This window comes from Pseudophryne corroboree, chromosome 8 (assembly GCF_028390025.1).
Source record: "Pseudophryne corroboree isolate aPseCor3 chromosome 8, aPseCor3.hap2, whole genome shotgun sequence".
NCBI lineage: Eukaryota > Metazoa > Chordata > Amphibia > Anura > Myobatrachidae > Pseudophryne > Pseudophryne corroboree.
In genome coordinates, this window is record NC_086451.1 from 65,357,256 (window position 1) to 65,383,622 (window position 26,367).

The 26,367-nt window shown below is 49.6% G+C and overlaps 1 protein-coding gene across 2 annotated transcripts in view; it reads left to right on the forward strand.

The window, feature by feature from the left end:
• The window catches only part of LOC134948524 (protein SET-like), a 59,100-nt gene that overhangs the window by 4,546 nt on the left and 28,187 nt on the right, over window positions 1-26,367 (forward strand). For both annotated transcript variants that reach the window (XM_063936548.1, XM_063936549.1), the window contains exons 5-7: window positions 7,041-7,180; window positions 13,246-13,331; window positions 13,411-13,544. In XM_063936548.1, coding sequence (XP_063792618.1) covers window positions 7,041-7,180; window positions 13,246-13,331; window positions 13,411-13,544 — 360 coding nt within the window. The remainder of the gene's footprint in view (window positions 1-7,040; window positions 7,181-13,245; window positions 13,332-13,410; window positions 13,545-26,367) is intronic.

The window sequence follows — 26,367 nt, forward strand, 5'->3', positions numbered from 1 at the left end:
TCTACCAATCTTTTTTTTCTAAATATAAAGGGCGAAAGGTCCACATCATCTAGTGTGTACGCACTTTCGTGTGCTCCCGTGCGTTGATCTGAAGCTATCGTTAATGATTTTGCGCAAATCGTCTAGCGTGTTCTGCCCTACCGGACATAAATATCGCAAATGACTCAAGATAAATCGTCAGCATACTCTGTGTGTATGCACTATATAGATTACTCAAGAGTTCAAGGGAAATCGAGACGACCATCGCATCGTTTGCACATAGTCTAAAAGCAATAATCCACGAGACTGCAGCTCATCGGTTCACTGGTCAACTCTGTGGGACTCTTCAGCTTACAATGGCTGCCTCCACTCAGGGTCAGTGCTGTCATTAATTGAACTAAGGCAGTCCCACCTGTTGGCGGTTCTGTTTATTGCCACACTCGTGTTTTGCTGGAGCTTCTTCATACAACTGGAGCAATACAACTTTAAGTATCTGAGTGTCCTGCTTCCTTGTAAAGGTGTATACACACAGTGAGATATAGACTATCTCCGATTTTGACTTGTGATTTTCCCTGAACTCCCCGGAGCCCTGAACCACCGGTATTGACTAGCTTTACTTGAGATTTTGACTGAGATTTTGACGAAGTGCCAATTTTGACTGTACTATGTACTAGATTGTACACAATACAGTCAAGATTGCCTTACCTGCACAGTCTATTTTCTTGCGATACCGACCCCACGGGAGCGTACATTGGTATCGCAAGCTGTGTACACAGGGTGCGATATGTGCTAATTTTCCTTTGCGATTTTGACTATATAGTCAAAATCATAAGGTGGGTACATCGCACCATGTGTGTGCGATGACGTAGATTATGGTAGTGATGACAGGGTTTCATGCTATACGGAGTGTCGCATTAACCACTTGCCTGGCATGGACGCATCAGATGCGACCGTGCCTGTAAGTGCTGTATCTGACCTGGTCGCACAGGATGCGACCATTTAGATAGAGAGTGTTAGAAGCGGCGGTGAAGGGAAACTTCCCTCTGCTGCTGTCGGAGGGACCGGAAGGTCCCTCTGCCTCCTTGCACTCTCCCCTACTGATTGCTGTGCTGCCGATCACTGCTGATCGGTCAGCACAGCAGGACCCCCCCCTATTGCGGCTGCAGACAATGGCAGCCGCTGGGTAGTGTAAATTAACCCTCCCAAGCCACCCCCAGACCCCCCCTGTATACCTGGAGGCTGTCCCGGCTTTCAAAATGAAAGCCACGATGTTCCCGATCGATGTTTGAAAAAAAATGTAAATAATAATATTTCTCTGACGTCCTAGTGGATGCTGGGGACTCCGTAAGGACCATGGGGAATAGCGGCTCCGCAGGAGACTGGGCACAGCTAAGAAAGATTTAGGACTACCTGGTGTGCACTGGCTCCTCCCACTATGACCCTCCTCCAGACTTCAGTTAGAATCCTGTGCCCGGCTGAGCTGGATGCACACTAGGGGCTCTCCTGAGCTCCTAGAGAGAAAGTATATTTTAGGTTTTTTATTTTACAGTGAGATCTGCTGGCAACAGACTCACTGCAGCGAGGGACTAAGGGGAGAAGAAGCGAACCTACCTAACTGGTGGTAGCTTGGGCTTCTTAGGCTACTGGACACCATTAGCTCCAGAGGGATCGACCGCATGGAACCGGCCATTGGTGTTCGGTCCCGGAGCCGCGCCGCCGGCCCCCTTACAGAGCCAGAAGCAAGAAGAATCCGGAAAATCGGCGGCAGAAGACATCAGTCTTCACCAAGGTAGCGCACAGCACTGCAGCTGTGCGCCATTGCTCCTCATACACACTTCACACTCCGGTCACTGAAGGTGCAGGGCGCTGGGGGGGGGCGCCCTGAGCAGCAATAAAAACACCTTGGCTGGCAAATATATCACAATATATAGCCCCAGAGGCTATATATGTGATAAATACCCCTGCCAGAATCCATAAAAAAGCGGGAGAAAAGTCAGCGAAAAAGGGGCGGAGCTATCTCCCTCAGCACACTGGCGCCATTTTCTCTTCACAGTGCATCTGGAAGACAGCTCCCCAGGCTCTCCCCTGTAGTTTTCAGGCTCAAAGGGTTAAAAAGAGAGGGGGGGCACTAAATTTAGGCGCAATATATGTATACAAGCAGCTATTTGGGGAAAAATCACTCAGTTATAGTGTTAATCCCTGCATTATATAGCGCTCTGGTGTGTGCTGGCATACTCTCTCTCTGTCTCCCCAAAGGACTTTGTGGGGTCCTGTCCTCAGTCAGAGCATTCCCTGTGTGTGTGCGGTGTGTCGGTACGGCTGTGTCGACATGTTGGATGAGGAAGGTTACGTGGAGGCGGAGCAGAGGCCGATAAATGGGATGTCGCCCCCTGTGGGGCCGACACCAGAGTGGATGGATAGGTGGAAGGTATTAACCGACAGTGTCAACTCCTTACATAAAAGGCTGGATGACGTAACAGCTGTGGGACAGCCGGCTTCTCAGCCCGCGCCTGCCCAGGCGTCTCAAAGGCCATCAGCAGATGGCAGACACAGAGGTCGACACGGAGTCTGACTCCAGTGGCGACGAGGTTGGGACATATACACAATCCACTAGGAACATCCGTTACATGATCTCGGCAATGAAAAATGTGTTACGCATTTTCTGACTTGAACCCAAGTACCACATAAAAGGGGTTTTATTTTTGGCGAGAAAAAGCAGTCAGTGTTTTGTTCCCCTATCAGATGAATGAATGAAGTGTGTAAAGAAGCGTGGTTTCCCCCGATAAGAAACTGGTAATATCCCTTAGGGTGGATAAGGCGCTCACACGTTTGTCAAAAGGTGGCACTGCCGTCTTAGGATACGGCCACCTTGAAGGAACCTGCTGATAAAAAGCAGGAGGCGATCCTGAAGTCTGTATTTACACACTCAGGTTATATACTGAGACCTGCAATTGACTCAGCATAAATAGGGCTGCTGCAGCGTGGTCTGATACCTTGTCAGATAATATTAATACGCTAAGACAGGGATAATATTTTGCTAACATTGAGCATATTTAAGACGTTGTCTTATATATAAAGGATGCACAGAGGGATATTTGCCGGCTGGCATCCAGAATTAATGCAATGTCCATTCTGCCAGGAGGGTATTAGAAACCCGGCAGTGGACAGGTGATGCTGCCTGTAAAAGGCACATGGAGATTCTGCCTTATAAGGGTGAGGAATTGTTTGGGGATGGTCTCTGGGACCTCGTATCCACAGCAACAGCTGGGAAGAAAAATTTTTACCTCAGGTTTCCTCACAGCCTAAGAAAGCACCGTATTTTCAGGTACAGTCCTTTCGGCTTCAGAAAAGCAAGCGGGTCAAAGGCGCTTCCTTTCTGCACAGAGACAAGGGAAGAAGGAAAAAAGCTGCACCAGCAGCCAGTTCCCAGGATCAAAAATCTTCCCCCGCTTCCTCTGAGTCCACCGCATGACGCTGGGGCTCCACAGGTGGAGACAGGTGCGGTAGGGGCGCGTCTCGGGAACTTCAGGGACAGTGGGCTTGCCCACAGGTGTATCTCTAGGTTCTGCAAATAGTATCACAGGGATACAGGCTGGAGTTCGAGGCGACTCCCCCTCGCCGTTACCTCACATCAGCCTTGCCGGCTGCCCTCGGAGAAAGGTAGTACTGGCGGCAATTCACAAGCTGTACTTCCAGCAGGTGAAAGCAAGGTACCCCTCCTTCAACAAGGCCGGGGTTACTATTCCAAAATGTTGTGGTACCGAAACCAGACGGTTCGGTGAGACCCATTCTAAAATTGAAAGCCTTGAACACTTATATACGAAGGTTCAAGTTCAAAATGGAATCGCTCAGGGCGATTATTGCAAGCCTGGAGAATTTCATGGTATCACTGGACATCAAGGATGATTACCTGCATGTCCCTATTTACCCTCTTCACCAGGAGTAACTCAAAATTGTGGTACAGGATTGTCATTACCAATTCCAGACGTTGCCGTTGGTCTGTCCCCGGCACCGAGGTATTTACCAAGGTAATGGCCGAAATAATTATCCCGTACTTGGACGATCTCCTTATAAAGGCGAGGTCCAGGGAGCAGTTGTTTGTCGGAGTAGCACTATCTTGGGAAGTGCTACAACAGCACGGCTGGATTCTGAATATTCCAAAGTCGCAGCTGGTTCCTATGACGCGTCTACTGTTCCTGGGTATGGTTCTGGACACAGAACAGGATAAAAAGGGTTTCTCCCGGAGGAGAAGTCCAAGGAGTTGTTGTCTCTAGACAGAGACCTCCTAATACGTATACAGGTGTCGGTGCATCAATGCACGCGAGCCCTGGGAAAGGTGGTAGCTTCTTACGAAGAAATATCATTCGCCAGGTCCCATGCAAGGATTTTCCAGTGGGATCTGTTGGACAAGTGGTCCGGGTCGCATCTTCAGATGCATCGGCGGATAACCCTGTCTCCAAGGGTCAGGGTGTCGCTGTTGTGGTGGCTGCAGAGTGCTCATCTTCTAGGGGGCCGCAGATTCGGCATACAGGACTCGGTCCTGGTGACCACGGATGCCAGCCTTCGAGGCTGGGGGGCAGTCACACAGGGAAGGAACTTCCAAGGCTATGGAAAAGTCAGGAGACTTCCCTACACACAAATATTCTGGAACTGAGGGCCATTTACAATGCCCTAAGTCAGGCTAGACCCCTGCTTCAACACCGGCCGGTGCTGACCCAGTCAGACAATATCACGGCGGTCGCTCATGTAAACCGACAGGGCGGCACAAGAAGCAGGATGGCGATGGCAGAAGCCACAAGGATTTTCCGATGGGCGGAAAATCATGTGTTGGCACTGTCAGCAGTGTTCATTCCCGGAGTGGACAACTAAGAAACCTCCACCCGGGAGAGTGGGGACTTCATCCAGAAGTCTTCCAAATGATTGTACACCGTTGGGAAAGGCCACAGGTGGACATGATGGCGTCCCGCCTCAACTAAAAGTTACAAAGATATTGCGCCAGGTCAAGGACCCTCAGGCGATAGCTGTGGACGCTCTGGTAACACCGTGGGTGTACCAGTCGGTGTATGTGTTCCCTTCTCTGCCTCTCTTACCCAGGGTAATGAGAATTATAAGAAGGAGAGGAGTAAGAACTATACTCATTGTTCCGGGTTGGCCAAGAAGAGCTTGGTAACCAGAACTCCAAGAAATGATCTCAGAGGACCCATGGCCTCTGCCGCTCAGACAGGACCTGCTGCAGCAGGGAGCCTGTCTGTTCCAAGACGTACCGCGGCTGCGTTGGACGGCATGGCGGTTGAACGCCGGATCCTGAAGGAAAAGGGAATTCCGGAGGAAGTTATTCCTACGCTATTTAAAGCTAGGAAAGAAGTGAACGCTAACCATTATCACCGCATATGGCGGAAATACGTTGCGTAATGTGAGGCCAGGAAGGCCCCAAAGGAGAAATTTCAGCTAGGTCGATTTCTGCACTTCCTACAGTCAGGGGTGACTATGGGCCTAAAATTGGGTTCCATTAAGGTCCAGATTTCGGCTCTATCGATTTTCTTCCAAAATGGAACTGGCTTCACTGCCTGAAGTTCAGACTTTTGTTAAGGGAGGGCTGCATAGTCAGCCCCCGTTTGTGCCCCCAGTCGCATTGGGTTGAGCCACTTAAATCCGTGGAGCTATAATACCTCACGTGGAAAGTGGTCATTCTGTGGGCCTTGGCGTCGGCCAGGCGTGTATCAGAATTGACAAAAGCCCTTATCTGTATTTTATATGGGAAAGGCGAAATTGAGGACTCGTTCCCAATTCCTTCCTAAGGTGGTATCATTTTTTCATGTGAACCAACCTATTGTGGTGCCTGAGGCTACTTGGGACTTGGAGGATTCCAAGTTACTGGACGTAGTCAGGGCCCTGAAAAGTATATGTTTCCAGGACAGCTGGAGTCGGGAAGACTGACTCGCTATTTATCCTGTATGCACCCAACAAGCTGGGTGCTCCTGCTTCTAAGCAGACGATTGCTCGCTGGATCTGTAGCACGATTCAACTTGCACATTCTGCGGCTGGACTGCCGCACCCTAAGTCTGTAAAAGCCCATTCCACAAGGAAAGTGGGCTCTTCTTGGGCGGCTGCCCGAGGGGTCTCGGCTTTACAACTTTGCCGAGCTGCTACTTGGTCAGGGGCAAACACGTTTGCGAAATTCTACAAATTTGATACCCTGTCTGAGGAGGACCTTGAGTTCTCTCATTCGGTGCTGCAGAGTCATCCGCACTCTCCCGCCCGTTTGGGAGCTTTGGTATAATCCCCATGGTCCTTACGGAGTCCCCAGCATCCACTAGGACGTCAGAGAAAATAGATTTACCGGTGAGTAAAATCTTATTTCTCGTAGTCCGTAGTGGATGCTGGGCGCCCGTCCCAAGTGCGGACTGTCTGCAATACTTGTATATAGTTATTGTTAACTACAAGGGTTATTGTTGAGCCATCTTTTGAGAGGCTCTGTTGTGTTCATACTGTTAACTGGGTATATTATCACAAGTTATACGGTGTGATTGGTGTGGCTGGTATGAGTCTTACCCGGGATTCAAAATCCTTCCTTATTGTGTCAGCTCCTCCGGGCACAGTATCCTAACTGAAGTCTGAAGGAGGGTCATAGTGGGAGGAGCCAGTGCACACCAGGTAGTCTTAAATCTTTCTTAGCTGTGCCCAGTCTCCTGCGGAGCCGCTATTCCCCATGGTCCTTACGGAGTCCCCAGCATCCACTACGGACTATGAGAAATAGATTTACCAGTGAGTAAAATCTTATATATATATATAATTTATTTTTTATTTTATTTTTTAACTAAAATCATTTTGGATAGGGTTAAATTCATGTTCTTCACCTAATTCACTCATTAAAAAAACCCTGACAATTTCGGAGCGGTTTTTGGTGAAATACATTGTCAGTTAAGTGGTTAATACCAGCGTAAGCTGCAGGCCTAGAGTTTGATAATGAAAGGACCACAAAAGTAATGATGGGAAGAGTCCTGTAAAACGTGGATAAATGTAATATATTTTTTTTTTTTTTTTTTTTTTTTTTAAATCAGGACGCCTCACCTCTCATTCCACTCCCATTCGATGGTGGCGTGGGCTAAATCCATCAAGTGAGAAGAACAGCAGCTCTGCACCCAGCTTTTTCAGCTGGTTTTCCGATCACAGTTTCCCTGCTGCCGATCGTATAGCAACGGTAAGGAATTCATCATACTTTCAGTATCGTGACTAGAAATTTGTGTTTAAAGGGCAGCTATCGTTATTTTATTTTATTTTTTCTCATACTGTGCCTTTTTAGCCACAAATTAGCGCTGTGATGGAGTTCTTAGCCTGTAACCATCACTGTCACTGAGATGCTAGCCTTAGAATTTTAATTTTCCAAGAAACTTACCAGAAAAGTACAGTTGTTCAATGTCAGCAGATAACTGGGGAGGGGGTTGCAAGCTTTAAAGTTATAATTTCTCTGACGTCCTAGTGGATGCTGGGGACTCCGTAAGGACCATGGGGAATAGCGGGCTCCGCAGGAGACTGGGCACAACTAAGAAAGAAATAGGACTACCTGGTGTGCACTGGCTCCTCCCTCTATGCCCCTCCTCCAGACCTCAGTTAGAATTTTGTGCCCGGCCGAGCTGGATGCACACTAGGGGCTCTCCTGAGCTCCTAGAAAAGAAAGTATATTTTAGGTTTTTTATTTTCAGTGAGATCTGCTGGCAACAGACTCACTGCTACGTGGGACTAAGGGGAGAGAAGCGAACCTACCTGCTTGCAGCTAGCTTGGGCTTCCAGGCTACTGGACACCATTAGCTCCAGAGGGATCGAACACAGGCCCAGCCTCGGTCGTCCGGTCCCGGAGCCACGCCGCCGTCCCCCTTACAGAGCCAGAAGCAAGAAGACGTTCCTGGAAATCGGCGGCAGAAGACTTCGGTCTTCATCAAGGTAGCGCACAGCACTGCAGCTGTGCGCCATTGCTCCCCATGCACACCACATACTCCGGTCACTGATGGGTGCAGGGCGCTGGGGGGGGCGCCCTGGGCTGCAATAAGAGTACCTTGCTGGCAAATACCACATAATATAGTCATAAAGACTATATATGTGTAAAATACCCCTGCCAAATATACATTTAAAAAGTGGGAGAAGTCCACCGGAAAAGGGGCGGGGCTATCTCCCTCAGCACACTGGCGCCATTTTCCCTCACAGCTCCGCTGGAAGGACGCTCCCAAGGCTCTCCCCTGCAGTTTCCAGACTACATAGGGTAAAAAAGAGAGGGGGGGGGGGCACTAAATTTAGGCGCATATAATATATATATATATAGCTGCTATAGGAAAAAATCACTTGTGTAGTGTATCCCTGCATTATATAGCGCTCTGGTGTGTGCTGGCATACTCTCTCTCTGTCTCCCCAAAGGACTTTGTGGGGTCCTGTCCTCGTTCAGAGCATTCCCTGTGTGTGTGCGGTGTGTCGGTACGGCTGTGTCGACATGTTTGATGAGGAGGCTTATGTGGAGGCGGAGCAGGTGCCGATAAATGTGATGTCACCCCCTGCGGGGTCGACACCTGAATGGATGGACATGTGGAAGGAATTACGCGACAGTGTCAAATCCTTACATAAAAGGTTTGACGACATAGCAGATGTGGGACAGCCGGCTTCTCAGCCCGTGCCTGCCCAGGTGTCTCAAAAGCCATCAGGGGCTCTAAAACGCCCACTACCTCAGATGGCAGACACAGATGTCGACACGGATACCGACTCCAGTGTCGAAGACGATGATACTAGTGTACATTCCAATAGAGCCACTCGTTATATGATTACGGCAATGAAAAATGTGTTGCACATTTCTGATATTACCCCAGGTACCACAAAAAAGGGTATTATGTTTGGGGAGAAAAAGCTACCAGTGGTTTTTCCCCCATCTGATGAATTAAACGAAGTGTGTGAAGAAGCGTGGGCTTCCCCCGATAAGAAACTGGTAATTTCTAAAAAGTTACTAATGGCGTACCCTTTCCCGCCAGAGGACAGGTCACGTTGGGAGACATCCCCTAGGGTGGATAAAGCGCTCACACGTCTGTCGAAAAAGGTGGCACTACCGTCTCCGGACACAGCCGCCCTAAAGGAGCCTGCGGATAGAAAGCAGGAGGCTATCCTGAAGTCTGTATATACACACTCAGGAATTATACTGAGACCGGCTATTGCTTCAGCATGGATGTGCAGTGCTGCAGCTGCGTGGTCAGATTCCCTGTCTGAAAACATTGATACCCTAGACAGGGACACTATATTGCTAACCGTAGAGCATATTAAAGACGCAGTCTTATACATGAGAGATGCACAGAGGGATATTTGCCGGCTGGCATCTGAAATAAACGCAATGTCCATTTCTGCCAGGAGAGGGTTGTGGACTCTGCAGTGGACAGGAGATACAGATTCTAAAAGGTACATGGAAGTTTTGCCTTACAAGGGTGAGGAGTTGTTTGGGGATGGTCTCTCGGACCTCTTTTCCACAGCGACAGCTGGGAAGTCAGCATTTTTACCCCATGTTCCCTCACAGCCAAAGAAAGCAACGTATTATCAGGTACAGTCCTTTCGGCCCCAGAAAGGCAAGCGGGTTAAAGGCGCGTCCTTTCTGCCCAGAGGCAGAGGTAGAGGGAAAAAGCTGCAGAATACAGCCAGTTCCTAGGAACAAAAGTCCTCCCCCGCTTCATCTAAGTCCACCGCATGACGCTGGGGCTCCACAGGCGGAGCCAGGTACGGTGGGGGCCCGTCTCAAGAACTTCACCGACCAGTGAGTTCGCTCACTGGTGGATCCCTGGATTCTACAAGTAGTGTCTCAGGGGTACAAGCTGGAATTCGAGACGTCTCCCCCTCGCCGTTTCCTCAAATCTGCCTTGCCGACAGCTCCCCCGGACAGGGAGGCAGTGCTGGAGGCAATTCACAAGCTGTATTCGCAGCAGGTGATAGTCAAGGTACCCCTACTTCAACAGGGACGGGGTTACTATTCCACAATGTTTGTGGTACCGAAACCGGACGGTTCGGTGAGACCCATTTTAAATTTAAAATCCTTGAACACTTATATAAGAAGGTTCAAGTTCAAGATGGAATCGCTCAGGACGGTAATTGCAAGCCTGGACGAGAGGGATTACATGGTATCACTGGACATCAAGGATGCTTACCTGCATGTCCCCATTTACCATCCTCACCAGGAGTACCTCAGATTTGTGGTACAGGACTGTCATTACCAATTCCAGACGTTGCCGTTTGGTCTGTCCACGGCACCGAGGGTATTTACCAAGGTAATGGCCGAAATGATGATACTCCTTCGGGAAAAGGGAGTTTTAATTATCCCGTACTTGGACAATCTCCTTATAAAGGCGAGGTCCAGGGAACAGTTGTTGATCGGAGTAGCACTAGCTCGGGAAGTGCTACAACAGCACGGCTGGATCCTGAATATTCCAAAGTCGCAGCTGGTTCCTACAACGCGTCTACTGTTCCTGGGGATGGTTCTGGACACAGAACAGAAAAAAGTGTTCCTCCCGGAGGAGATGGCCAAGGAGTTGTCATCTCTAGTCAGAGACCTCCTTAAACCAAAACAGGTGTCGGTGCACCACTGCACGCGAGTCCTGGGAAAGATGGTGGCTTCTTACGAAGCAATTCCATTCGGAAGGTTCCATGCAAGGATCTTTCAGTGAGATCTGTTGGACAAGTGGTCCGGATCGCATCTTCAGATGCATCGGCTGATAACCCTGTCTCCAAGGGCCAGGGTGTCGCTGTTGTGGTGGCTGCAGAGTGCTCATCTTCTAGAGGGCTGCAGATTCGGCATACAGGACTGGATCCTGGTGACCACGGATGCCAGCCTTCGAGGTTGGGGGGCAGTCACACAGGGAAGAAACTTCCAGGGACAATGGTCGAGTCGGGAGACTTCCCTATACATAAATATTTTGGAACTAAGGGCCATTTACAATGCCCTAAGTCAGGTAAGACCCCTGCTTCAGCACCAGCCGGTGCTGATCCAGTCAGACAACATCACGGCGGTCGCCCATGTAAACCGACAGGGCGGCACAAGAAGCAGGATGGCGATGGCAGAAGCCACAAGGATTCTCCGATGGGCGGAAAATCATGTGTTAGCACTGTCAGCAGTGTTCATTCCCGGAGTGGACAACTGGGAAGCAGACTTTCTCAGCAGACACGACCTCCACCCGGGAGAGTGGGGACTTCATCCAGAAGTCTTCCAGATGATTGTACACCGGTGGGAAAGGCCACAGGTGGACATGATGGCGTCCCGCCTCAACAAAAAGCTAAAAAGATATTGCGCCAGGTCAAGGTACCCTCAGGCGATAGCTGTGGACGCTTTAGTGACACCGTGGGTGTACCAGTCGGTTTATGTGTTCCCTCCTCTTCCTCTCATACCCAAGGTACTGAGGATAATAAGAAGGAGAGGAGTAAGAGCTATAATCATTGTTCCGGATTGGCCAAGAAGAGCTTGGTACCCAGAACTTCAAGATATGATATCAGAGGAACCATGGCCTCTGCCGCTCAGGCAGGACCTGCTGCAGCAGGGGCCCTATCTGTTCCAAGACTTACCGCGACTGCTTTTGACGGCATGGCGGTTGAACGCCGGATCCTGAATGAAAAGGGCATTCCGGAGGAAGTCATCCCTACGCTGATTAAAGCTAGGAAGGAGGTGACCGCAAACCATTATCACCGCATATGGCGAAAATATGTTGCATGGTGTGAGGCCAGGAAGGCCCCAACGGAGGAATTTCAGCTGGGTCGATTTCTGCACTTCCTACAGTCAGGGGTGACTATGGGCCTCAAATTGGGTTCCATTAAGGTCCAGATTTCGGCTCTGTCGATTTTCTTCCAAAAAGAACTGGCTTCACTGCCTGAAGTTCAGACATTTGTTAAAGGAGTGTTGCATATTCAGCCCCCTTTTGTGCCTCCAGTGGCACCTTGGGATCTCAACGTGGTGTTGGATTTCCTAAAGTCGCATTGGTTTGAGCCACTTAAAACCGTGGAACTTAAATATCTCACGTGGAAAGTGGTCATGCTGTTGGCCTTGGCTTCAGCCAGGCGTGTGTCAGAATTGGCGGCTTTGTCATGTAAAAGCCCTTATCTGATTTTCCATATGGATAGGGCGGAATTGAGGACTCGTCCCCAATTTCTTCCTAAGGTGGTTTCAGCTTTTCATGTAAACCAACCTATTGTGGTGCCTGCGGCTACTCGGGACTTGGAGGATTCCAAGTTACTGGACGTAGTCAGGGCCCTGAAAATATGTTTCCAGGACGGCTGGAGTCAGGAAAACTGACTCGCTATTTATCCTGTATGCACCCAACAAGCTGGGTGCTCCTGCTTCTAAGCAGACTATTGCTCGCTGGATCTGTAGCACGATTCAACTTGCACATTCTGCGGCTGGACTGCCGCATCCTAAATCTGTAAAAGCCCATTCCACGAGGAAAGTGGGCTCTTCTTGGGCGGCTGCCCGAGGGGTCTCGGCTTTACAACTTTGCCGAGCGGCTACTTGGTCGGGTTCAAACACATTTGCAAAATTCTACAAGTTTGATACCCTGGCTGAGGAGGTCCTTGAGTTTGCTCATTCGGTGCTGCAGAGTCATCCGCACTCTCCCGCCCGTTTGGGAGCTTTGGTATAATCCCCATGGTCCTTACGGAGTCCCAGCATCCACTTAGGACGTCAGAGAAAATAAGAATTTACTCACCGGTAATTCTATTTCTCGTAGTCCGTAGTGGATGCTGGGCGCCCATCCCAAGTGCGGATTGTCTGCAAAACTTGTATATAGTTATTGCGTAACTAAAAGGGTTATTGTTATGAGCCATCTGTTCGTGAGGCTCAGTTGTTATTCATACTGTTAACTGGGTATAGTATCTCGAGTTGTACGGTGTGATTGGTGTGGCTGGTATGAGTCTTACCCGGGATTTCAAATCTTTCCTTATTGTGTCAGCTCTTCCGGGCACAGTTTCCTAACTGAGGTCTGGAGGAGGGGCATAGAGGGAGGAGCCAGTGCACACCAGGTAGTCCTATTTCTTTCTTAGTTGTGCCTAGTCTCCTGCAGAGCCCGCTATTCCCCATGGTCCTTACGGAGTCCCCAGCATCCACTACGGACTACGAGAAATAGAATTACCGGTGAGTAAATTCTTATTTTTCCTTTAATGTAAGGGTGCACATTTTTCATGTATGTTTGCAGATCTCCATCTGGCACATAGTTATTATGTATCGATTATAGGCATGTTTGTAGCAGCTACATGTGTTTTCTGCAGATCATCAAAGAGGATCTATGGCCAAATCCTTTGCAATATTACCTCATCGGGGAGGGCGATAGCGATGATCAAGGCGTTGAAGACAGGTCAGTGATAATATCCTGTTAACTTGTTTCTGCAAATGTTGCCCTGTTCTTGAACTCACAGCTGTAGTGTGTTTTACAGCGACACAGACAACATGGATGATTGTGTGGTCATTGTTGATGATGATGAAGAAGGGGAGGAGAACGAAGAAGAAGACGACGATGATGAAAATGATGTACATGAAATCTCTGATAATACAGAAAAACAAACTGAAGGTAAATGTTGAAATCTGCTGGTTGTAAAAATGCCACCCACAATTTTGAAATTTTGTCCCGGAGTGGCATAAAAAGGCTAACGAGCAATAGGCAGCATCTGGTTGTAGGCTGCCGCTTTAGCCTATTAATGCCAGAGTACAAATAAATTAATTTCTTTATAGCAGACTGCTGTACAAACAGGTCCCTGTGATGCCTGCTACTTAAGTGTAAAGATTTGAGGCAGTTGCATTAAGGAGCCGAGCATTAGGTAGTGCAACTCCGCTCAGTTGTAACACCACTGTGCTTGGAAGCATTTAGCATAAAAATGTGCAAAATATGTTAATGTATGAGTGTGAACTGTGTAAGTCTCCCTTCCACTATTATCACTGTAATTAAAATGTTTCTCATACGTCCTAGAGGATGCTGGGGATGCTTCAAGAACCATGGGGTATAGACGGGATCCGCAGGAGACATGGGCACACTTTAAGACTTTGAATGGGTGTGAACTGGCTACTCCCTCTATGCCCCTCCTCCAGACTCCAGTTAGATTCTGTGCCCAGAGAGACTGGTCACACACAGGGGAGCTCTACTGAGTTTCTCTGAAAAGACTTTGTTAGGTTTATTATTTTCAGGGAGCACTGCTGGCAACAGTCTCCCTGCATCGTCGGACTGAGGGGAGAGAAGAAGACCTACTTCTCTGAGTTCAAAGGCTCTGCTTCTTAGGCTACTGGACACCATTAGCTCCAGAGGGTCTGATCACTTGGTTCGCCTAGCTGCTCGTTCCCGGAGCCGCGCCGCCACCCCCCTCGCAGAGCCAGAAGAAAGTAGCCGGGTGAGTAAAGGAAGAACAGAAGACTTCAGTGACAGCAGAAGACTTTGTGATTCTGAGGTACCGCGCAGTGCGCCATTGCTCCCACACACAAGCGGCACTACAAGGGTGCAGGGCTCAGGGGGGGCGCCCTGGGCAGCATGTATACCTCAGACACAAACTGGCAAAAGGGTTATTGAGTGCCTGGGCACCTAATACAGACCCCCGCCAGTATAAATATATAGAAAATAGCGGGGCTGAAGCGTGCCATTAAGGGGGTGTGGCTTAGCCCTCACAGCTCGATCCAGCACCATTTACTCCTCAAAAACGCTGGCCCTGCCAATAAAGCACTGCTGAACGGGTCACAGTGAAAAATGGGGAGGGGGGGGGGGGGGGCACAGTTGTTTAGTGCAATATGTATAATGTCCGTTGTGTTTCCCTGACAGAAAGTACTGGGTCTATTCCTTACAGTCGGCATGTCTGAGGCTGAGGGCTCTGCCACAAACTGCTATGGGAATGTCTGTCGGCACTACCGACTCCTCCTTGATACTTGGTTTATGTATATAAGTGTCAGCATGTCAGTAGATGTATGCTTTCCAATGAGAAAACTATATGGGAGACACAGGCGTGTGTGAGTGTCCCTGTTGGCACCGACTATCTGACTGGGTAAAAAAATTGACATGATGATAATGTGATGCATTTCAGAAATCTATACCTGTATATGTGTGTGTGTGTGTGTGTGTGTGTGTATGTATGTATATATGTATGTATATATATATATATATATATATATATATATATATATATATATATATATATATATATATATATATATATATATATATATATACCACACGATAATGATGACTGCACCAATATAGTTTTTTGTCACTTTACAAGACTCTGAGTGCCGCCTCATCATTATCGTGTGGTATAATACTAAGGGCATCAACCCTGGAGGAGGGCACCTGAGCAAGCCAGCCCCCTGTATATAGATAGATAGATAGATAGTACGGTTGCATAGATCTGTGACTCGAACACAGACGTAGTAGAGGGCGTAATATTAATAATATATTTCCCTCAGACCCCTCGGGGTCGCAAGAATGTTATTTTGCCCAGTTACTACTCCCTGATATCGACACGAATACTATTTCTTATGTCGACCATGATGTTTCCTGATCAGATCCACAACATCGGCATTCAGTACATGATTCATACACATTAGGAACGTATTAACGTCACTGGGGACCCTGCTGTTCCTGACAAAAATATCTATGTGAGATATATTTATATAGATATTTGTGTGTATATGTGTATTTAAATGTGTATATTCATATTACAATTTATAATGAATGCTGAAGTAAAGTTATTCCTTCTCATGTGCTGGTCGCTCTGTTGATAAAGCTCTAGGTCAGCCGTGACAAGATGGTCTCAAATCCTCACGAGGAGTCCGAGTGTTTATTCTTTTCCCGCCGTGGATAGAATAAAGTGAAAGTCAACCCCTGTTCTGCACGGGGCCCTGTCACAAAGGAACGTATACATATTTGCATTACATATGCATGGGGGAGTGCTTGTATTCAGAAATGGTCGGTTACCTTGACATCCGATATAATTACCCTGGGGAAAGATGGGATACTCCTTAAGTTGGGTCTTATCTAGAACATTGCAGCATGCTGCCATGCGACTACAAGAGGTATGGGACTCTTGGGTTCGCGGGCCAATTCCATGGTGGTCTCAACTAGGAGGGCGTTGTGGATTTACCAAGGGAATGCTGAGGCTGACTCCGAGAAATACTGGAGTATCTTCCCTATGAAGGTGAAACCTGGCTTGGGGATGGCTTTGTTAAGTTGATCTCTGCAGATACCACTTGGTAAGTCTACCTTCTTGAGCTATGTTCCCTCAACGGTTGGTGGCGCATTTTTTGTAGGATGCAGTCATTTTGACCGGTTGGATACCATTTTTTCCCCTTCTTTGCAGATAGAGGAAGGTGAAAAGGTAAGAGGTCTGCAGCCTTTTCAAGTTCGCAGAAGCAGATATCGTCCTCTGTTTCTACCACATCCACCGCATGTCGCTGGGTCTATCTTGCAGGAGTCCACGCCGGTGGGAACTCGTCTAATACTCTTCAGTCAGTCCTGGAATGGACTTGGACCAGTGAGTTAAGAATAGAGTCCAAAGGGGGACATACTGGAGTTTCCAGATGATTCCCCTCACTGATTTTTCAAATAGATCTTATCGATTCTATTCTGGACGGGGAGGTAGTATGCGACGCCATACAAGAGTTGGGTCAGGATCAGGTCATTGTCCTGCTGTCCCTGTCACACAAAAAAAAAGAAGCTGTTATTCAAGCTTTTTCGTGTTTCTGAGCTCGGTCAGAACAATCCCAAAAAGATTTCTACTTAAGAAGTTGAACTACAAGATGGAATCTCTCGGGGCAGGGATCTCCAACCTGTAAAGGTTTCGTCCGCATTAAGCTTACCTGGATTTGCTATTCAGGTTTGTCATTGCCATTTCACTGGAGTGATGGCAGTATGATGGTTTTCCTTCAATAGTAAGAGCCATTATTATTCTGTACTGGGACGCTCTCCTGACTACGGCGAGGTCAAGAAACAAGTGGTACAAATCGTTGTTTCTCTCTGACAGTTCTTCAACACAGAGAATCGCTGTTGATCCCAACGACGTGGATGTCGGAGTTGGGAATAAGATTAGATACTGAACTGTTGAGAGTTTGTTTTTTCCAGTGGGAAGAGATCTGAGGATCCAGAGTCGGATCAGATTTGCAACAGTGTAAACCCATCAATACGTTCCGTTGATGAAGAAGACGGTTGCGGCCTACGAGGCCATTCGGTGAGTAGATCAAATGCCAGAGTGGTTTTTGCGGGACCAGTTGGACATGTGGTCCGGGTCTCACCTGCACATGCACCGGAAAATAATCCTATTTTCCAGGACCAGGATATCTCTCCTGTGGTGGCTTCACAGGTCTCACATCCTAGAGGGACGAAGGTTCGGGATCCAGGATTAGATCCTGGTGTCCATGGATACAAGTCTCCGAGGCTGGGGAGCAGTATTTCCAGGGGAAGAATTTCCAGGGGAAAAGGTCAAGCCGGGAAGCTTGTCTGCAATAAGCATTCTGGAATTAAGAGCGATTTGCAACGGAACATCTTCTTCACGATCTGCCCGTCTTAATTCTGTCGAACGACTTAACAGCAGTGGCGTAAGTAAGCCGCTAGGGCGGACGAGGAGTAAAGCGGCAATGGCAGAAGCCACAAAAGTTTTCCACTGGGCGGAAAGGCATGTAAACGCTCTATTAGCGGTCTTCGTTCCGGGTGTAGACAACTGAGAAATAGACTTCCTCAACAGACACGATCTCCATCCAGGAGAGTGGGGTCTTCATCAGGAAGTTTTCACAGAAGTGACAAGTCTTTGGGGAATTCCTCATTTAGACATGATGGCATCTCGCCTCAACAAGAAACTTCAGGGATATTGTTCCAGGTCAAGGGACACTCAAGCAATAGCGGTGGACGCCCTTGTGACACCGTGGGTGTTTGGGTCGGTCTATGTGTTCCCTCCACTTTCACTCTTTCCGAAGGTGATAAACATAAGAAAAACAAAGGTTCAGGCGATCCTCATTGCTTCAGGCTAGGAAAGGAGTAACGGCGAAGCTTTACCACCGTATTTGGAGGAAGTATGTGTCTTGGTGTGAATCCAAGAAGGCTCCTACGGAAGAATTTCAGCTGGGGCGTTTGCTCCATTTTTTGCAAGCAGGTGTGGATGCGGGCCTAAAGTTAGGCTCCGTTAAAGTACAAATTTCGGCCTTATCTATTTTCTTTCAGAAAGAATTGGCCTCCCTTCCAGAAGTTCAGACCTTCGTGAAGGGCGTGATGCACATCCAACCTCTCTTTGTGCCCTTGTGGCACCATGGGATCTTAATGTGGTGGTCTCAACTAGTGATGTGCACCGGAAATGTTTTGGATTCTGTTCCGCGGCCGTGTTTTGGATTCGGACGCGTTTTGGCAAAACGTCCCTGAACATTTTTTGGTGGATTCGGGTGTGTTTTGGATTCTGTTGTGTGTTTTTTTTTTTTATTTATTTTTTTTACAAAAAACCCTCAAAAGCCGCTTAAATCATTAGAATTTGGGGGTCATTTTGATCCCATAGTATTATTAATCTCAATAACCATAATTTCCACTCATTTCCAGTCTATTCTGAACACCTCACAATATTATTTTTAGTCCTAAACTTTGCACCGAGGTCGCTGGATGACTAAGCTAAGCGACCCAAGTGGCCGACACAAACACCTGGCCCATCTAGGAGTGGCACTGCAGTATTCTAGCGAGAGGATGAGTGCTTCCATCCTCATGTGAATCTGAACCACTAGCCATGAACATGGGCTAGGGCCTCAGCCGTTCCTTGCCACTCCGTGTCGTAAATGGCATATTGGCAAGTTTACGCTTCTCATCATATGCTTTTAATTTTGATTTTTGGGTCATTTTACTGAACTTTTGTAGTATACTTGACGACACAGAGGTAGAGCAATGGACTACTGTACCGTGCTGCTATATACATATATATATATATATATATATATATATATATATATATATAATGTGGTCAGCAAAATTCTGCACTGTCCTCCTACTATATAATACTGCGCACAACTAAAATGCAGCACAGGTTTGGATGGATAGTGTACTTGACGACACAGTGGTAGGTAGAGCAGTGGCCTACTGTACCGTACTGCTATATATCTCCTATATAATAGCCCTATTCTGTGACCTTGTGATTCATTTGCTAACGCTGGGCGGAGTCACAACAGTGGGCGGAGTTATTCAAATGAGTCACAGAGATCTGGCCAAATCTACAGGAGACTAGGAGCAGAAGCAGATAGCTTGGGCATGGCACAGGCAGGGGTGCAAACCTCCCAGCTTTCTGCAGGAGCTTTATCCAGGCAGAAGGAGGGAAACACACTCGGCGAAAAGGGGGCGTGGCTTCACGGGAGGGCCCCCGTTTTCGTCAGTGAGGGGGCTTGCCCAGCGCTCTGTGAGCTGCTGGCATGCCCCCAGGGGCTGATTATGAATCCGGGGGGCACAGGGCACTTGAGACAGGGGAGCCCTATCTCATTGCTGTGCCTGCTGTGAATTGGGGGCGTGGCCTAATTGCGGCCCGCGCGACCACGCCCCCTTATGCAAATTCCGATTTTTTTTTTTTTTTTATGGGATTTTGGCCCCTCAGCTAGGGCTAAATCCAGAGGAGGTGGTCGCTCCCCCCTACACACCCGCACAGGGAGAAGAAAGCAGGGAGACTGCTGCCTCCCTGCAACACCACAGACCTGCCAATATGCAGCAACGTGTGCTGACTGTAGCACAATGCTGTTGCTGGCAGGGGGGGGGGGGGGGCTTCTGAGCTGGGACAGAGCTACTCCAGCCGGGGGGCCCCCTAAAACTGTGGGGCCAACGGTACGTATCCCCTGCCCCCCCCCCCCCCCTTAATCCGGCTCTGCTGCTGGAACCCCCCCATTAATCCGTGCCCCCTCTCCCTCTGTCTCCACTATTCACCGCTGCTCTGCTAAGCAGAACAGCGAGTACAGGAGCTTTCCAACTCCCCCCCCCCCCACCGCCGGACACTGCGACCTGCGGGTGGGACAGCGGGACAGACCCCAAAAAATGGGACTGTCCCGCGAAAATCAGGACATTTGGAAGGTATGGGGGTGTGTGAGGGGTATGTCATACAGACAGACGGGCACCGGCTCACTGTGTGCTTGACCCCCCACATCGGCATACTCAGCAGGGTCTCTCTGGTGCGGAGGAGCATCACTTTCTGGCACACTCCACGCTTCTTAGCTGCAGTTTAGTAAGGCACCTGCCGCTGTGCAGGTTCCATACTGCCTCTGTTATCTCCAGCCCCGGCAACCCCACCGCTAGCTGCAGCGCTGCCACCCGCAGTGGAGTGCGCCCAGCTCATTCACACACTTTAGCTGGCGGGTAGCGCTGCAGAAATCCGAGCTGCTTGCAGGCTCTGACCCACTCCTCCCTCCAGCCGCAGCGTCTCCTGGGAGCTAACCAGTCACTCCCAGTCTCCCCTTACCACAGTGCCCGGAAGCCGTGAGGTCCGCGCCACGTGCATGCTATGACCCCCTCCTCCCTCCATCCGCAGCATCTCCTGGGGGCTAACCAGTCATTTCCAGTCTCACCTTACCACAGTGCCCGGCAGCTGCGCGAGGTCTGCGGTGTGTGACTGAGGAGGGGGGGAGGGATGCGGACGGGCAGAAGAAGCAGAACTCCAGCCTGAGAGAGTCAGCCATGCCAAGTCTCCAGCAGCACCAGATCCCAACAGGTTGGAGTGGAACAGCAGCAGCCAGCAGCAGTGACTCCGGTAAGACACATCTGTCTGTCACCACTGTTTTGTCCCTAATACCAATCTCTCTCGTGCCCTGTGTTCTGTCATGTCCCTGTCACCCCTGGCCTTGCCCTGCCACCCTTATCCTGGCCCTTTCACCCTTATCCTGGCCCTTTCACCCTTATCCTGGCCCTGTCACCCTTATGCTGGCCCTGTTACCCCTATCCTGGCCCTGTCACCCCTGTGCTTGCCCTGTCAACCCTATACTGGCCCCGTCACCCCTGTCCTGGTCCTGCCGCCCCTACCCTGGCCCTGTCACCCCTATCCTGTCCCTATCATTTCTGTCCTGGCCCCGTCACCCCTGTCCTGGCCCCGTCACCCCTGTCCTGGCACCGTCACCCCTGTCCTGGCACCGTCACCCCTGTACTGACCCTGTCACCCCTGTCCTGGCCCTGTTACTGCATACCCTCCAACTACCTTTTATGGCATGTACAGTACCCGCAGCGCCTCCAGACCTCTCCCCAATGCACCACACCTCCGCACCTTCCCCTCCACCACATGCGGCACTCCACCCCTCCCCCACATGCTGTGCCTCCAGACCCCCTACACCACCCGTGGCTCCCACTCCTCCACCCCTTCACCACCCACAGCACCTCCAGGCCCCTTCCACCATTCACCCCCCTTATATGTCTCCCCCCAGACCTGCCCCCCTCCACCTGCAGCATCTGCAGACACCCTCCTCCATCAGCGGTCCCCCCCTCACCCACCCCTCCCCCACCAATGGCACCCCCGCACCTGCCCCTCCACCACCTGCAGCACCTCCGGACCTCCTTTCCCATCCGCCGCAACACCCGTACCTGCCCCTACCCTACCCATGGTGCCTGCGGTCCCCTACCCCACCACCAGCACTCCCGTCCCTTCCCATCCCACAGCACCTCCGGAACCCTTCATCCATCCACAACATCCCCACACCTGCCCCTCTCCCACCCGTGGCACCCCTGCCCCTCCCCCACCTGCAGTGCCTCCGGACCCCTCCCCCATCTGCATCCCCCACTCCTCTGCCCCTCCCCCACGCGCAGCACCTCCCGAACCTTCCCCATCCGGGCCCCACCCCCACTTCTGCCTCCCCTCCACCCGCAGCATCTACAGACACCATCCGCAGTCCCCCCCGCACCCGCTACATTCTGTACATCGTGCCCTGCAGGTGCTGTTCAAGCCATCGCAAGGGGCTGCGCCTCCTTCACCATCGCACGCCCTTTCATTGTGCAATATTTAACCACTAACAAAGGAATGCAGGTAATACTCCATATAATACAAATATTAAACCCCAGAAAGGCATGCAAGGGTTAAGGGGGCGTAGCCCCTCGCGACGGTGTGAAGAGCGCCCGTAGGGCACGATGAAGCACCTAGTATTATATACTGGTGGTCAGCAAAATTCTGCACTGTCCTCCTACTATATATACTGCGCACAACTAAAATGCACCACAGGTATGGATGGATAGTATACTTGACGACACAGAGGTGGGTAGAGCAGTGGACTACTGTACCGTACTGCTATATAATACTGGTGGTCACTGGTCAGCAAAATTCTGCACTGTCCTAATATATACTACAATGCAGCACAGATATGGAGTGTTTTTCAGGCAGAGAACGTAGATATTTGCAAGTACACTGAGCACCGATATTTGCAGCACACTGAGCACAGATATTTGCAGCACACTGAGCACAGATATTTGCAGCACACTGAGCACAGATATTTGCAGCACACTGAGCACAGATATTTGCAGCACACTGAACACAGAAACTGAGAGAACGCTGCACGTCCTCTCCCTATCATCTCCAATGCACGAGTGAAAATGGCGGTGACGCGCGTCTCCTTATATAGAATACAAATCTCACGAGAATCCGACAGCGGGATGATGACGTTCGGGCGCGCTCGGGTTAACCGAGCAAGGCGGGAGGATCCGAGTCTGCCTCGGAACCGTGTAAAATGGGTGAAGTTCGGGGGGGGTTCGGATTCCGAGGAACCGAACCCGCTCATCACTAGTTCAAACCTTTACGTAAGGTTGAGTTGAAATTCCTTGGAAAGTGGTCATGCTGTTGATCTTGGCATCCGCAAGGCGGGTGTCTTAATTGGTGGCTTTGTCTCACAAAAGCCCCTATTTAATCTTCCATGCAGATAGAGCGGATTTGAGAACTTGTCAGCAATTTCTGCCAAAAGTGGTTTCATTGTTTGTTACCCAGCCTGTTGTGGTGCCGGTGGCTACTGACGCCTTGGTGGATTCGAAGCCTCTTGATGTAGTCAGAGCTTTTTAAATCTATGTCGTCAGAACGGCTCAGATTAGGAAAACAGAGGCTCTGTTTGTCCTGTGGGCTCCCGACAAGATTGGGGCTCCTGCTTCCAAGCAGACTATTGTATTACAGAAAAGGAAAGAGAGCGCAAATAGACTTGAATTATTCCATATTTATTATATCTAAAATTGCACATACACCAAAATTAGTTTAAACTATACCATAGTGTATTGTATTACAGATCCAGCGTGCGATTCAGCAGGCTCATTCTACGTCAGGTTTGCCGTTGCCAAAATCGGTGAAGGCCCATTCTACCAGTAAGGTGGGCTCATCCTGGGCGGCTGCCGAGGGGTCTCGGCATTACAGCTTTACCGAGCTGCTATTTGGTCGGGATCAAACACCTTTGCGAAGTTTACAAGTTTGATACCCTGGCTGATGGGGACCTCTTGTTTGGTCAATCGGTGCTGCAGAGTCATCCGCACTCTCCCGCCCGTTCTAGAGCTTTGGTATAAACCCCATGGTTCTTGAAGCATCCTCTAGGACGTATGAGAAAATAGGATTTCTCTGACGTCCTAAGTGGATGCTGGGACTCCGTAAGGACCATGGGGAATAGCGGCTCCGCAGGAGACTGGGCACACCTATAAAGAAAGCTTTAGGTCTAACTGGTGTGCACTGGCTCCTCCCACTATGACCCTCCTCCAGACTTCAGTTAGAATCCTGTGCCCGGCTGAGCTGGATGCACACTAGGGGCTCTCCTGAGCTCCTAGAAAGTATATTTAGGTTTTTTATTTTACAGTGAGATCTGCTGGCAACAGACTCACTGCAGCGAGGGACTAAGGGGAGAAGAAGCGAACCTACCTAACAAATGGTAGTTTGGGCTTCTTAGGCTACTGGACACCATTAGCTCCAGAGGGATCGACCGCAGGACCCGACCTTGGTGTTCGTTCCCGGAGCCGCGCCGCCGTCCCCCTTACAGAGCCAGAAGCATGAAGAGGTCCGGAAAATCGGCGGCAGAAGACTTCGGTCTTCACCAAGGTAGCGCACAGCACTGCAGCTGTGCGCCATTGCTCCTCATGTACACCTCACACTCCGGTCACTGATGGGTGCAGGGCGCTGGGGGGGGGGGGGGCGCCCTGAGGGCAATATATGACACCTTGGCTGGCAAATCTACATCATATATAGTCCTAGAGGCTATATAGATGTATAATTACCCCTGCCAGTATTCCAGAAAAAGCGGGAGAAAGTCCGCCGAAAAAGGGTGGGGCTATCTCCCTCAGCACACTGGCGCCATTTTTCCCTCACAGCTCCGCTGGAAGGAAGCTCCCTGGCTCTCCCCTGCAGTCTGATCACTACAGAAGGGTAAAAAAGAGAGGGGGGGGCACTAAATTTAGGCACAGTATATATATATATATATATATATATATATATATATATATATATATATATATATATATATATATATAAAAAGCAGCTATAAGGGAAAACACTTATTTATAGCGGGATCCCTGTGTTATATAGCGCTCTGGTGTGTGCTGGCATACTCTCTCTCTCTGTCTCCCCAAAGGGCTTTGTGGGGTCCTGTCCTCTGTCAGAGCATTCCCTGTGTATTTGCGGTGTGTCGGTACGGCTGTGTCGACATGTTTGATGAGGATGCATATGTGGAGGCGGAGCAGATGCCTGTAAATGTGATGTCACCCCCTGCGGGGTCGACACCTGAGTGGATGGTGCTGTGGAAGGAATTACGCGACAGTGTCGACTCCTTACATAAAAGGTTTGACGACATACCTAACGTGGGACAGCCGGCTTCTCAGCCTGTGCCTGCCCAGGCGTCTCAAAAGCCATCAGGGGCTCTAAAACGCCCGCTACCTCAGATGGCAGACACAGATGTCGACACGGATACTGACTCCAGTGTCGACGACTACGAGACTAATGTAACTTCCAGTAGGGCCACACGTTACATGATTGAGGCAATGAAAAATGTGTTGCACATTTCTGATGTTACCCCCGGTACCACAAAAAAAAGGGTATTATGTTTGGAGAGAAAAACTACCAGTAGCTTTTCCTCCATCTGAGGAGTTAAATGAAGTGTGTGAAGAAGCGTGGGCTTCCCCTGATAAAAAGATGGTAATTTCTAAGAGGTTACTAATGGCGTACCCTTTTCCGCCAGAGGATAGGTCACGCTGGGAAACATCCCCTAGGGTGGATAAAGCGCTCACACGCTTGTCAAAGAAGGGTGGCACTACCGTCTCCGGATACGGCCGCCCTGAAGGAATCTGCTGATAGAAAGCAGGAGGCTGTCCTGAAATCTATATATACACACACAGGTGTTATACTGAGACCGGCTATTGCTTCAGCCTGGATGTGCAGTGCTGCTGCTGCGTGGTCAGATTCCCTGTCAGAAAATATAGATACCCTAGACAGGGACACTATATTGCTAACCGTAGAGCATGTAAAAGACGCACTTTTATACATGAGGGATATTTGCCGGCTGGCATCCAAAATTAGTGCAATGTCCATTTCTGCCAGGAGAGGGTTATGGACTCGGCAGTGGACAGGAGATGCAGATTCCAAAAGACACATGGAAGTTCTGCCTTTTATAAGGGTGAGGAGTTGTTCGGGGATGGTCTCTCTGACCTCGTTTCCACAGCAACAGCTGGGAAGTCTACATTTTTACCCCATGTTCCCTCACAACCAAAGAAAGCACCGTATTATCAGGTACAGTCCTTTCGGCCCAATAGGGGCAAGCGGGTTAAAGGCGCGTCCTTTCTGCCCAGAGGCAGAGGTAGGGGAAAGAAGCTGCAGCATACAGCCAGTTCCCAGGAGCAAAAGTCCTCCACCGCTTCCTCTAAGTCCACAGCATGACGCTGGGGCTCCACAGGCGGAGCCAGGTATGGTGGGGGCCCTTCCCAAATTTTTCAGCAATCAGTGGGCTCGCTCACGGGTGGATCCCTGGATCTTTCAGATAGTATCTCAGGGGTACAAGCTGGAATTCGAGACGACTCCTCCCCGCCGTTTCCTCAAATCTGCCTTGCCAACCGCTCCCTCAGGCAGGGAGGCAGTGTTACAGGCAATTCACAAGCTGTATTCACAACAGGTGATAGTAAAGGTACCCCTACTTCAACAAGGAAGGGGTTACTATTCCACAATGTTTGTGGTACCGAAACCGGACGGTTCGGTGAGACCCATTTTAAATTTGAAATCCTTGAACACATATATAAAAAAATCCAAGTTCAAGATGGAATCGCTCAGGGCGGTTATTGCAAGCCTGGACGAGGGGGATTACATGGTATCACTGGACATCAAGGATGCTTACCTGCATGTCCCCATTTACCATCCTCACCAGGAGTACCTCAGATTTGTGGTACAGGATTGTCATTACCAATTCCAGACGTTGCCGTTCGGTCTATCCAC